The 14,020-nt window shown below is 38.6% G+C and overlaps 2 protein-coding genes across 4 annotated transcripts in view; one reads left to right on the forward strand and one right to left on the reverse strand.

Moving 5' to 3' along the window:
• The window catches only part of GFM1 (G elongation factor mitochondrial 1), a 49,722-nt gene that overhangs the window by 22,815 nt on the left and 12,887 nt on the right, over window positions 1–14,020 (forward strand). For both annotated transcript variants that reach the window (XM_086392098.1, XM_086392105.1), the window contains exons 10-13: window positions 273–374; window positions 1,677–1,733; window positions 4,273–4,410; window positions 5,473–5,555. In XM_086392098.1, the coding sequence (XP_086248224.1) occupies window positions 273–374; window positions 1,677–1,733; window positions 4,273–4,410; window positions 5,473–5,555 (380 nt within the window). The remainder of the gene's footprint in view (window positions 1–272; window positions 375–1,676; window positions 1,734–4,272; window positions 4,411–5,472; window positions 5,556–14,020) is intronic.
• LXN (latexin) lies at window positions 5,591–13,041 on the reverse strand. 2 transcript variants are annotated; one of them, XM_086392172.1, is made up of 6 exons: window positions 12,826–13,041; window positions 11,558–11,620; window positions 10,057–10,234; window positions 9,599–9,735; window positions 6,186–6,248; window positions 5,591–5,927 (listed from the first exon to the last, which is right to left on the reverse strand). In XM_086392172.1, exons 1-6 carry the CDS (start codon window positions 12,952–12,954, stop codon window positions 5,829–5,831), a joined length of 669 nt encoding a protein of 222 aa, XP_086248298.1. In that variant the 5' UTR covers window positions 12,955–13,041; the 3' UTR covers window positions 5,591–5,828. The 2 variants fall into 2 exon arrangements, with proteins under 2 accessions (XP_086248298.1, XP_086248306.1); XM_086392180.1 differs by having other exon boundaries at window positions 6,186–6,268.

A 14,020-nucleotide genomic window follows, 5' to 3' on the forward strand; every position in this document is an offset into this window, starting at 1 on the left:
TCTCCAAGTACAGATGCCGTGTTCTGAGTTTCCATTTACAGTAGAATCTTGCCAGTTGAGATGTGGTTTAAATAAGAGCCCTGTTGAAGGTGTATCTTGCCAGGGTTGATTGTTGGTATTGCTTTGATTCTGTCTAATTCTTTGTGGAATTCATGGTGATATTCGGGCATGTTTGTTTGTGCACAGTGTGATTATTATGCAGTTTCTTTTTAGTGATTATGTACAGTTTTGAATTACTTGCAAGTATCATTTTGCATTATTTCTTTCTTTAGGATGTTGAGGAAGCGTTTGCTGGAGACATCTGTGCATTGTTTGGCATTGACTGTGCCAGTGGAGACACATTCACAAACAAAGATAATAGCGGCCTTTCTATGGTAAGTCATTTAACTTCAAAGCTGTTTATCACTTGCATTTCAAGAATGTATGTTTCAGTACTTCAGAAAAACAAGCACAGAAGTGTTCATTGAGTGCCACAGGTATCAAGTGTAGATTGGTTGTGGCTCATTTAATGTCAACTTAGCTAACTTACCTGATTTTTCTTAGTAAAATCATTCCACCATCCTCCAAGGTTTAGCATGGAGGGAAAATCTCCACTAGGTAACCTGGCCTGTGTGGCTGTGACTCCTCCCTGAGATCTGCCTTCCCATTGTGGGTGCACCCCTGATTGCTGTCACCATCATCAGGCTGGTCCCAGCCAAGTGCTCCTTCCTTAGTAACCCGGCAGCTGGAGAGAGGATGCCTCCCTCAGTCTCCTAGAGAACCATAAGAGCAGACTGTAACATTTAGGCTGGACTCTGGGGAATTGCATAACAGATCAGAACTGTGCTCTGCAGGCAGGATGCAACTAGAAGACTTCCTGCCTCTCAGTCCCCTTCACTCCCGCCCCCTTTTTGCCCCCACAGGAGGGCGGCTGTTCTACAGTATGACCATGTGTTTATGAGGGTGCTTCCTCTCCTGAATTCAGTAAAGGAAGAATATGAGTACAAAGGGGATAGGAGCTTACAGTAGGTTGTTTATATATAAGAACTTGTCCAGCCCTAACAGATGTCTCTGTAGTAGCTCCTATATCATATGATGAATTCTTAATTTTATAATTTAGCTTTTTTGTCTAAAGTATTCTCTGATGTCTGTGGTTTTACATGTGGAGTTAGGACACTACAAAAATCAGTTTCAATAAGTAGACTTTTTAGTAAGTATTAGTGATGAGACTTTCTCGAAACTTGTCATTAGCAGTATGAAGGGACTGGAGGTCGTGGGAAGCGCTCGAGCTTTGAAGCAAATAGACCTTGGTCAGAGCCTTACTTCTGCCCTGTGCTACTGCTGGCCCTTGACCAAGTTATTCATTTTTCTTGCCAACCCTTTAATTATTTTATTTGTAAAATGGGGATAATAAAATCCATCTGCCTCTCAGAGTTGTGACTGGTTAAAGGAGATATGGTATGTATGAAGAATCTAGTCCCTTTCTCTGCTTCTCTTATCACTGATTTCAGTATAACTTTTATTTATATATTAATATATTCATAATTTAATGAAAAGTAGAGCAAGATATATTTTGTATGCCTTAAAGATGTTGACTATAGTGTTTTTTCTGCTGTAAAGAACATTAAAATTAATCCATCTCTGACATATACAGTACTGTGTTTGAATTCTTGTCTGTTCTTTTAAAAATATTTTAGGAGTCAATTCATGTTCCTGATCCTGTCATTTCAATAGCAATGAAGCCGTCTAACAAGGTGGGAGTTTGATTTAGCACTTAGTAAATCACAGTAAGACCTTGAGCTCATTTTCACCTGTCTCCACAATGCATATGGTGTCTTGGGTTGACCATAAGCACTCTTATGGACTCTGTTTCCTTTTCTAGTATTCAAATCATCTTTTAAAATTTACCAGTCTATTACTAGTAAGTACTCCTCAGAATATTTGAAGAAGTTGATGGTTTTAACATATTCATGAGACTGTGCTTTATAACTCTTACCATAGTAAAGGTATATCGTTGGCTCCAGAATGGTAAGTAACTTCCTAGATGCAGATCATAAGAGAGAGAAAAGAGGAAACCGGGGCATTTGTTTTAAATTGCAGAAAAACCTCACTGTAAAGAACATTAGAATATTGCATCAAGTACTTTCCTCATGGGTTATAGTACATCACCACATCTATGGTAGTTACGTGGTAAACGTGATTATAACATGGAAGGCCTGCAAATAAGACTGTTCTGACTCACTTTCAGATATAACAGTCTTATGATTGTATTTCATGTCATTTAGCTTTTTAGCCAAAACTGCTTGAATAGGTTCTGTATTTGCATAACTTGTCACTGAAATTAGTCCTGATCTTGAACCATAATTGTTTAGTTCTTAAGTTGGTTATATTCATAACTGTCATGTTAATGTGCTATATTGAAATTAATTCATTTATGCATTGAGTAAACATTTTATGATCTCTTGTCATCCAGGTACTATCATTATAGAACATGTTCTGATTGATTGTCTTATATATATATATTAATGGCTACTGCTTCACCTGTTTTGAGGAACTTGAGATTTTCCTTCTCAAATTACAGAGAAGAGAATGTCGAGGTGGCAAGAAACATTCAGTCACTCCATCTCAGAAATTTGAAGCAAGTCAAACCTTATATCTTACCACAGTGATACACCAGTTTGTTCAAAGTTCTTTGCCAAATTGGTTGCTTTTCCCTTTGGAAGACAAAGGACTAGAAGTTAAAATATTCTTTATTCCTAAATTCAGAGTTTATGTAGACATTTTACTGTTGATAGTTCACAATAATGGATGGAAATCAAATGGATCAATATTCAAAAAGCTTTTTGGTGTCTCAGGGTTGTCTGCTTGCTGGAGTTAATACAAACCAAATAATGAAACCCTGCATAAAACCCTGAATCTCAGTAGTAGGGCAGCTTGTAAGTTGAGACCCTGGCCAATGCAGGGAAAAGGGAAGACTTTGGAGGTAGACTAACTTAAGATTCACTCCTAGTTAGCTGTGTGGCCTTGAGCAAGTCACTTGACTTGTCTGTACCTAGCTTCGTCACCTGTAAAATGGGGATAATTCTACCTTGCAGCCTTGTGCTTAGAATTCCAGATAACATAAACAAAGCACAGTAACACCTCTTTAGCTACATATGTGGCTGTTAACACTGGTGATTCAGGGCTTGTTAATGTTCTATTGCTGCCATGAGAAATTAGCAAAAACTTAGTGGCTTAAAAACAGTACAAATGCATTACTTTACAGTTGTATAGGTCACAGTTCACAGTTCTTAATGGGATAAAATCAGGTATTGGTAAGATTGTGTTCCTTTCTTGGAGGCTCTGGGGGACAGTTTGGTTCCTTGCTTGCTTAGATTGTTGGCAGAATTCAGCTCCTCGTTGTGGGACTTGAGATTTCCGTGCTGTCATCTGAGGGCCATCCCTAGCTTCTAGAGGCTGCTCGTAGCCCCCTTTCTCCTGTCTTCAGTGCCAGCAGGAGTGAAATGAGCCCGTCATGCTTCAGATATCTCCTGTTATTTCCCACTTGTCTCTCAACTGCTCTTCTTCATTCCTCTTCCATTTTTAAAGTCTCATGCAATTACACTGGACCTGTCCAGATTATTCATGATAATCTCCCCATCTGAAGAGTCTGTAACCTTAATCATATCCACAGAGTCCCTTTTATCAGGTAAGGTAACAGATTTGGGGGGAATGGGGCATGTCTTTAAAGAAGAACACCATTCTGCTTACCACATAAGGAATTAACATCTAAGGAGGATAGAGGTACATCAGACTACATCCAGGTAGATTATTTGGAAGTGGAGATGTCTCAGTGTGCATTTGCTGGTCTTAACTGTCCTCTCGAACCTAGAGTCTTGGTGACCATGCCGATTTCTTTGATTTAGGATTTCTAAACTGTAACACAGTTACAGTTGATGACAGCCTCAACCAATCCTTTGGTTTAGGATTTCTAAACTGCAACACAGATTCTACTTTCTGTTTTGTGGGGAGTTTTCCACAAATGGAGAGATTTCGTCAATAGGAAAGGGCGGAGTTAAGTCTTAGGCTCTTGAATCTTGGTGTGAAAAGAAAATTGTGTAAGTTAGCTGTTCCTTGCTCTCTTGTGTGGTATCCAAGCTCATATATTAAAATAGCGTGAAGAACTTAAATGGTAGATCATTTTTATTTAACTGCCCATGTTTTTTATTTCATTCAGTCAGATTATTTTAACAGTTTCATTGCTTATCATGCTTAGTACAATGTATAATGTTTTTTGTTTTTTGTTTTTTTAAGAATGATCTGGAAAAATTTTCCAAAGGTATTGGCAGGTTTACAAGAGAAGATCCCACATTTAAAGTCCACTTTGACACTGACAGCAAAGAGACAATTGTATCTGGAATGGGAGAATTACACCTGGAAATCTATGCTCAGGTAGTGAATAACAAGTTCAAGTCACGTCATTTATGTCTGTGTTTTAAGAGTGTAAAAGTCAAGAATTCTCAGTCTAATGGTCGTAAACTAATAGTGGTTCTTCAGTCTTCACTCTGGTTTTATCCAGATGTGGTATACTGCATCTTCTACTGTCTGTTACTAATTAATTACTTTTGATCTCTAAATATTTTTATTTGTAAACCATTGCAGTCAGACCATCCATCCATACCTAGGTCATGGTTCTTTGGGTCAAGTATATCCCTAAGGTCTCAGCCTTAGGGGGACAACCTCAGGGAGAAACCGGCTGAGAAAGTCAGCCCACCAGTACTCACTCTCCAGACCGTTTCTTATCTGTTTTCTTCTCAAGTCAGTACTTGAAGATCAATATAAAATAGATAAACAAATGGGTAGATGGGAGACCCTTCTTTCCTAGGAAAGGTCTTATGTGTATATGAATGAGATCAAAATATATGACTTTTTTTTTAATATATCTGACTTACGATAAAAATTCTGGTTGTAATTGTATCTCTGAAGTTGAGATAGTAGAAAATTCTGACAATAGATCCATATACCATCCCAATAAATATGTAATAAAATGGAGCAAAGGTAAAGTTTTAGTAGATTAACCGGAGGTAAGTGTAAGTTAATCAGTCTAAATTAGAATTTGTTTATATAAAATCTGTAAAAGTTCGTAATGTATTTATCCTCATAAGGTACTTAAGTTATTTTAGATTTATTATTTGCTCATCATAACCTTCCCTGGTGCCTCAGATGGTAAAGAATCTGCCTGCAATGCAGGAAACCCCCGGGTTTGATCCCTGGGTTGGGAAAATTCCCTGAAGAAGGGAATGGCAACCCACTCCAGTATTCTTGCCTGGAGAATCCCATGGACAGAGGAGCCTGATGGGCTACAGTCTGTGGGGTCACGAAGAGTCGGACATGACTGAGTGACTAACACTTTCACTTTTAAATGAATCCTGAGGTAATTAAGACTCTTAGGATTTTTCTTCTATTATTTTTTAATTTAAATATATCAAAAAAGATCTCTCTTGTTCTTTTTAGCGAATGGAAAGAGAATATGGCTGTCCTTGTATCACAGGAAAGCCAAAAGTTGCGTTCAGAGAGACTATTACGGCCCCTGTTCCGTAAGTATCCAACACGATGAAACAAGCAATGAGGCTGGAATTAAAAGGTTTTATTAGGGGTATACACGGCACCACTGCTGTTGATAAGACACTTGTACACTGTGATGCTCTTTATTATGGAAGCTATATAGTTCTGTACTGTAATCAGGCCATGTATAGATAATGACACTTTTGGGACTTGTCTAACCCCTTAAGCTAGATATCAGTGAAGACTGGTATACAGGTCATCGTTAACAAGCATGTTTACACTTAATCCAATGTTACAGTCTTCGTTTATTCCAATTGTGCTTCCTTTGGCAGACGGCTATTATGTTTTACTTTAGTACCATATTGTGGATGCCAGAGAACTTGCATTTGCCAAGGAATAATCTCCTGCAAGTAAAAGAAACTAATGCTGTGATAAAATTAATAAAAACATTTAGGAAAACAGTTGGATTTATATTGTTGGAGACAAAACAGTCCTCATAAGACAAGTTAAATTGCTACAAGTGGTAATATACTTCAACCTGGTGCCTATTTGAATTTACATGAATTCTGATTTAGAGTCAAAATCAACAAGGCATACACTGAGGCTACAAAGTGAGTCTCAATTTCCAAAGTGACATTAAATAATGGTAAATGATACTATACCTGAGATGCAATGTCATGAAGGAGAATAGTGTAGTCTAACTCGATGAAGTCATCATTTCTTTGCTATAATAAAAAATAAAAACCTGGCATTTTAAACTTAGTATCATTGGCAAAAAGTATATTTTAATTTTAAAAATCAGTTTTCATTAGTAGATGATAATACTTAAGTAAAATTAAAAATTGAATGTTGTGGAATTCCTTGGTAGTCCAGTATTTAGGACTCCACGCATTCACTGCAGGGGGCATGGGTTCAATCCCTGGTCGGGAAACTAAAATTCTATGTGCCACACAGCACAGCCAAAAAAATTACAAACTGAATGTCATAATTTATTTGGCCTGGCAGAAAAACTATTCTCTTAGAAATAAGATTTCTTTCAAACTATGTTTTAAAATTGTTTTTTTTTTTTTTTTTTCCATTTTTTACTCTAAATCATTTACCCTTTCTGTTTTGAGTTTCTGAGTTGTGGAACTCATAACATTATAGTCTATAATTTGAACATTTTAGAACATTACAGTCGATAATTTGTCATTTAAATTCCTTAATATTTCCATTGTTCAAAAAAGCATCGTTTAAGGGATAAACAGCTGAAATGAGTGTTTACACTAAAGAAAACCATTTTATAATAGAAATTCTTTTTTAAAAAACTGAAAATAATAAAATGTAATACTTGATTTTGTAACTAAAGCTTTGATCTATGCTGTCTACTGCTTTGGGCATCTAAAGTACACCATCAACTACACAGAAATATTGTATCTACATAGTTTCAAACCTTGATCATCAGAAATTTGCTGTACTTAAGGCTCTTAAATGCTTATAATGAGGCACTGAAAAATCCTGTGGCTCCTTTTGTTAACAGTAATTATAAAGATGGCCCCAGGATCGAATAAAACTATTCTCTCTTTATAGTCTCTTGAAACAATCCCTATTGACTATATCAATAAAGAAGGTCCTTTAAGGATAAGGTAAGATAGGCTCGATAAAGGACAGAGATGGTATGGACCTAACAAAAGCAGAAGATATTAAGAAGAGATGGCAAGAAACACAGAAGAACTATACAAAGAAGATCTTCACTACCAAGATAATCACGATGGTGTGATCACTCACCTAGAGCCAGACATCCTGGAATGTGAAGTCAAGTGGACCTTAGAAAGCATCACTACGAACAAAGCTAGTGGAGGTGATGGAATTCCGGTTGAGCTCTTTCAAATCCTGAAAGATGATGCTGTGAAAGTGCTGCACTCAATATGCCAGCAAATTTGGAAAACTCAGCAGTGACCACAGGACTGGAAAAGGTCAGTTTTCATTCCAATCCCAAAGAAAGGCAATGCCAAAGAATGCTCAAATTACCACACAATTGCAATCATCTCAAACGCTAGTAAAGTAATGCTCAAAATTCTCCAAGCCAGGCTTCAGCAATACATGAACCGTGAACTTCCTGATGTTCAAGCTGGTTTTAGAAAACGCAAAGGAACCAGACATTAAATTGCCAATATCCGCTGGATCATCAAAAAAGCAAGAAAGTTCCAGAAAAACATCGATTTCTGCTTTATTGACTATGCCAAAGCCTTTGACTGTGTGGATCACAATAAACTGTGGAAAATTCTGAAAGACATGGGAATATAAGACCATCTGACCTGCCTCTCGAGAAACCTATATGCAGGTCAGGAAGCAACAGTTAGAACTGGACATGGAACAACAGACTGGTTCCAGATAGGAAAAGGAGTACGTCAGGGCTGTATATTGTCACCCTGCTTATTTAACTTCTATGCAGAGTACATCATGAGAAACGCTGGACTGGAAGAAGCACAAGCTGGACTCAAGATTGCTGGGAGAAATATCAATAACCTCAGATATGCAGATGACACTGCCCTTATGGCAGAAAGTGAAGAGGAACTAAAAAGCCTCTTGATGAAAGTGAAAGAGGAGAGTGAAAAAGTTGGCTTAAAGCTAAGCATTCAGAAAACGAAGATCATGGCATCTGGTCCCATCACTTCATAGGAAATAGATGGGGAAACAGTGAAAACAGTGTCAGACTTTATTTTTGGGGGGTCCAAAATCACTGCAGATGGTGATTTCAGCCATGACATTAAATGACACTTAACTCCTTGGAAGGAAAGTTATGACCAACCTAGATAGCATGTTGAAAAGCAGAGACATTACTTTGTCAACAAAGGTCTGTCTAGTCAAGGCTATGGTTTTTCCAGTGGTCATGTATGGATGTGAGAGTTGGACTGTGAAGAAGGCTGAACACTGAAGAATTGATGCTTTTGAACTGTAGTGTTGGAGAAGACTTGAGAGTCCCTTGGACTGCAAGGAGATCCAACCAGTCCATTCTAAGGGAGATCAGCCCTGGGTATTCTTTGGAGGGAATGATGCTAAAGCTGAAACTCCAGTACTTTGGCCACCTCATGGGAAGAGTTGACTCATTGGAAAAGACCCTGATGCTGGGAGGGATTGGGGGCAGGAGGAGAAGGGGACGACAGAGGATGAGATGGCTGGATGGCATCACTGACTTGATGGACCTGAGTCTGAGTGAACTCCGGGAGTTGGTGATGGACAGGGAGGCCTGGCATGCTGCAATTCATGGGGTCGCAAAGAGTCGGACACGACTGAGCAACTGAACTGAACTGAAAGATCAGGAAGGTTACTTATGTGTGATCTAGCCCAAAGGTATCTGATAGGTAGTTGCAAAAGTTTGTGGAGTAAAGGTGCTCCAGCTTTCTTGCATTTTGTTATCAACAAACTGAGATAATCCAATGGAAAGTGCTTTTCTCTTACGGAATCTTTTTCTTGCATTCCATTAAATACTACTAGTTGATATATATATATATTTTTTTCTTTTAAACCTCTTAATAAAGCTAAACTCAATTTGTTTTAATCTCTTTAAGGTCTAGAAAGAGGCAGTTTGGAGTAGTTCTGTCAGACTTAAAGTACATGCTAGCAACAAACAAGATAGGAGGCGGGCAGTTATGACTGGATGGGTTATCAAAGACAGTTGTTTGCAGCAAGCTTCACAGAGACTGAGATGCTAATATTTTATTTTGGCGGATCCAGGTGGGGAACGTGTCAACCCTCTATCTAGCTCTGGCACTAACATTTGAGGAGAGGAAAAAAGCAGAGGTAGTTTCAGTATCATATGATTATAGTAAGCAGAACACAAAACTTAGGTTGCCAAAGGAAATGATCTGTATTAAGCTGCACACAAAAACCATTGCCAAATTATAACTGAAGACTTCACTGGAAACTGCAGCTTCACCTTCTCCAGCCTTGGTAACTGACCTCTCCTTCAAATACTGAGTTCACTACTGAAAATACAGAATGACTGAAGGGGCACTAGTTACCCCATCATGAATTATGACACCTTTTGTAAATATTGAACCTATTTAGAGTGTATTTTATAGAAATTACTTACCACTTGCTTGACAGTTTGAATTTTTGCCATTTTATACCATGTATTTTCAGTAGAATTTTGCCATATTATATAACCACTGGCAACCCAGGCTAAATGTCGAACTGGCTTCATTTCTGGAGGTACATTCCCAAAACTGTCTGGTGAAGGAAATATTTATAGGATAAATGGAATTATTTTAGTGAAATATAGTGAAATATAAATATAAATTTTTATAATATAAATTTTAAAATATAAATTCTAAGTAATTTCTTACATTTCTTCAAATGTGTGCAGAAAGTAATTAAGCTATGTCTATAAAGTCCTAAGGCCTTTATTGTTGTTAGATTAGTAATGAATATTTTTGTGAAAGTCAGTTTATTTCCAGCATAATGTAAACATCTTAACAATTTTGAGCACAGGTAAATTGATACTGTTTTTAAAATTGAAAAAATATTTTCCTCTGCTATATATTTATATACCTGGAATATTTTGTGCGTCTAGTGGTTCCTTCATGGACTTGAGTCTTTGATAAAATGTGTTATCTTCTTCATCTGGGTTTTTCCCAATTTCTCCTTCAAATGTGAAGTTGACTTCTGGTGCAGTATCTTGTCCCGTTGGAGGGTACAGTACTTCAGCTGTGCAGTTCACTGTAACTTCCTGTTTGAAACATTTTGCAAAAGGTCTTTACATGTAGATGGACATCCATTACTAATTATTATTCTTTGAGATAGAACCTTTAAAGCATTGTCCCCCTATGGTATTACTTCAGACTGGACTTGAATGTGCCTATTTCAGAGGTATCTAATTCATGGTTGCCCAGTAATTTTCTTGAAGTGAACTCACTCCGTCGTGTCCAACTCTTTGCAACCCTGTGGACTGTAGCCTACCAGGCTTTTCATTCTATGGGATTTTCCAAGCAAGAGTACTGGAGTGGGTTGCCATTTCCTTCTCCAGGGGATCTTCCCAACCGAGGGATCGAACCCAGGTCTCCTGCATTATAGGCAGACGCTTTACCATCTGAGCCACGAGGGAAGTCAATTTTCTTAGAGGTAGCTAAAATAGGTAACTTAGTTTATAACTTATAAAGTCTCATAATCTTGTAAATTCGTTGAAAACTTTGTATTTTAGTAGTAATGGGAAGTCCATCTCTAAGGCAGATTTTAGTCTGACTTTATTAAGTCATTCTATTCTTCTCTCCTCCTGAAATAACAGAAATTTTCTCAAACTCAGATTCTTCAATCTGTATCCAGATGTAAAATGAGAAGATTGTAGCATTGGTTCTGCTTTATAAAGATGAATATTCATCTAGCAGCTCAGATGCCTTTTAGTGGATCTCTCTCTGTTAGCCTGTATCTCTTAGTTATGCTTAACAAATGGGCAAGCTTTTTAAAATTTCAAGATGGTTATTGTACAAGTGGCAGTTCCTTCCTTTTAAGTTTGTCTTGTTAATAATTAGATAGGTGTATAATTTTTAAAATTGTCCCTGCCCCATTACTGAAGGATTCTAATCTGAACACAGTGGTATCAGTTGGCCTTTCTGTTGCTGATAAATAACTAAAAGCACTTGCTTTCTTTAAATAAAAGAAACAGAATGAGACAGAAATAAAAAACACCTAATGATGATTAGAGAGTTAATTATTTCACTTCTTCATATTATTCGCATAAATTCACACTGACCTATGCATATATAACATTTTCAAAGGAAAGTTATTCATATTGAAGTATCTAGAGCCTCTTCTAAATAGCTCAATAGAAAACTAAGTGTATCTCAGAATACACAAAAAGTAAAAACTAACCCTTGTATGGTGATTTTTTTTTTTTTTTTTTTTTGAGGCAGGAATTTCACAACTTTTTCTCAAAAAAAAAAAGAACAAAAAAAAAACCCCAAAAAACCAAATCAATCCTATGATTTGATCAGCAGAGGTGACCTGGAATGTAAGGAATCAAATTTTATTTCATAATAAAGGATATTTCACTTACTTTTTGGATAATTTCTTCCACAGAAAATTTAAGGCGGTACTTATGTCCTCTTCCTGGAATATCCTAAAATTAAGAAAATGTGTTTTTATAACAACAAATAAAGTCTTTATATTGTTAGAGGAATCCATTCTCTTTTGATGGGGCCAGGGGAAGCTGACTGTTGGAGGTAAATGACTAAAGCCTTAGACCTTGAGCAAGGCATGTCACCGTGTGTGTGATGTCTAATTTAGCAGGTCTTCTAAGCAGGGTTATTTTGGATGAGAACAAGAGTGGGATAAAAGCGTATATAATCGGTTATAATTCACTTTCAATCATCAGAGAACGCTGACATCTGGATCTGTGACCCTGAGTTCCACATAAGAAATTTTAACATTTTTAATTCTAAAGATGACAAATAGGATACCCACTGAAAAGATTTTTCATAAAGCCTCCAAACAGAATTCCACTTTGAGTCAGATTACTGCAAAGTGATTAGAGATGTTATACTGCTTTTACTTGTGTATTAGTGGACCTGCAGAATGAGACTTTAATAAATTTTATAACTAAGACAAACATTTAGGTACTTCACTTTTGAATCAAGATACAATTTGAAAGTTTATACCTAATTATGTTACCTGGTGTGGTTGTGAAATATGTACTCCCTGTCAGCTCTTACAGACTGTTGGAAGTTAAACTTCTGTCAGATCCATTAGATTTCAGTAAAATGGAAACAAGCTTAGTGGTTGCTAAGGTCTTAAGCATAGCACTTAATTTAACCGAGAGAGCCCATCACCCACAGCAGTCAACAGCAGTAGTGTTTGGGTGGTGGAAGTGAAGCTTCAGCCCACAGTTCCTTCATTCTGACTTCGTTTTGGTTAAATGAACAATTGGTCTTAAAATTTAGGCAATGAATCTTAGGCAAGACCAGAGCTTTTGTTGGTCCAGATTGGAGCAGTAGATGAGAAACGTGGTACCAGTTTTAAGAAACTTGAAAACTGTTCCTATAGGTTTCACTTGGGAAAAGGGGAGAAGCCGCCGCAAACTTAGAACATTTATCCATTTCCTTATAATAGTGCCCATAAAAACTGTATCAGTGTGTGTTTCCCTGTGAAAACAATAAACAGCCCCAGAGACTAGAGAAATGCCAGAAATACCAGCTTCTTTAGAGAGACGGCAGCAGTGAGACCCGAAACAGGTATGGTGTCGGGGAGTTGGGAGCAGACGAGCAGGGAGCGGAGGGAATGGAGGGAACGCTCGCCGGTGCCCGCACCGCCCTCTGCCTGACTCACCTCCAGGCTGGCTTGTTCGACTGTCTGCACCAGAAACAGCTTGTGGGGAGTCCCCTGCTGGTAGTTGATGCAGCTCTCTACCACCGAGGCCGCCCTGGCGGCCGGGTAGTGGGTCGGAGGGATTTCCATTCTTGCTGAGTGTTGGCTGGACTTGCGAGCGTCCGCGTCCCCGTCCCCGTCCCCGTCCTGCCTGCTGCTGGGTACCCCAGCCGGAAGAGTCCTCCCGCCGTCTTGGGGCTGGGCGTGGGCTGGGGCGGGGTCACCAGCTCCTTCCCGCTCTCTTCCTTCTTCCCTCCTTCCTATTCTGAAAGCCAGCTGCCTGGGAGCTGGCTCCAGGCCAGGGCCCCATGTGGAGCCCCGCCCTGATGCCGCCTGCAATTACTCTCCGGTTCCTGCACTGAGAGCCCCCTCCACCTTTAAGTGGGGGTAGGGAGGGAATCGGGGGTTGGGGGTGGGTTGTCCGGGACTACATCCTTCCTTCTACCAACCTTAACAGAAGTGCAGGGAGGGGCTTTCTGGCTTTTGCCTTACTGCAGCGTCGCCTCTGGGGCTTCGAGTTTCCCTCTCCGTGAAAAAAGTCTGGAGCAACTTCTTTATCCACCATCCACAGTGTCAGGCTCCGGGCAAAGTCCAGAGGAGCTCCTGGTAGTGAGTGATTGTGATTCCTTCTTTTCCCTCTCCTTTCCAGGAACAATCTTGCTCATCCCCAGCTTTCTGTGATGTTGGACTGGTTCTGCCCAAATCAGGGTTTGAAAGACTGCAAGCGATAGCATTAATTTGGAGGATTATGTAATTTAGGGCAGGGGGATTTTAAAAGATACTTGGACCCTTCTCTTCCTTTGCTAATCTTAGAAAGACAAGATTTTGAGCACACCAGGCTTCAACTTTCTGGATCACTTTGAAAGAGGATTAAAACGTAGTTTAAAACCGAGTTTATACAAGGCACTGCATTTAAGTACTTCTGACAAAAGCATTTTTTAAAAGCTCCTTAAGGAAGCACAAACTTTTAGTAGTCAGTGCGTTCTTACTCTCCAGATCTCTTAATTACCTTTTTCTGTCACCTTTAAAGGCACTGTAGTCTAGACTGTTCTTAAGAAATGTTATTTAACTGGCAGCTAAGATTTGTTTTCTAAAGATATGTAACCAAACTGACACTGCAGCTTGTTGGCTTAGAAATAAAGATTCTTAAGTATTT

The sequence above is a fragment of the Bos grunniens genome, chromosome 1 (assembly GCF_055505025.1).
Source record: "Bos grunniens cultivar Pamir isolate PY7600 chromosome 1, Bosgru_T2T1.0, whole genome shotgun sequence".
NCBI classification, from domain to species: domain Eukaryota; kingdom Metazoa; phylum Chordata; class Mammalia; order Artiodactyla; family Bovidae; genus Bos; species Bos grunniens.

Coding starts and splice junctions, on each gene's coding strand:
- LXN (XM_086392172.1), bottom strand. CDS start 12,954: ATGGAAATCCCTCCGACCCACTACCCGGCCGCCAGGGCGGCCTCGGTG. Junction 6,249..9,598: donor TTCAAACTGTCAAGCAAGTG/GTAAGTAATTTC, acceptor TTTTTATTATAG/CAAAGAAATGATGACTTCAT. Junction 5,928..6,185: donor TTCATGACATTGCATCTCAG/GTATAGTATCAT, acceptor TTTTACTTGCAG/GAGATTATTCCTTGGCAAAT.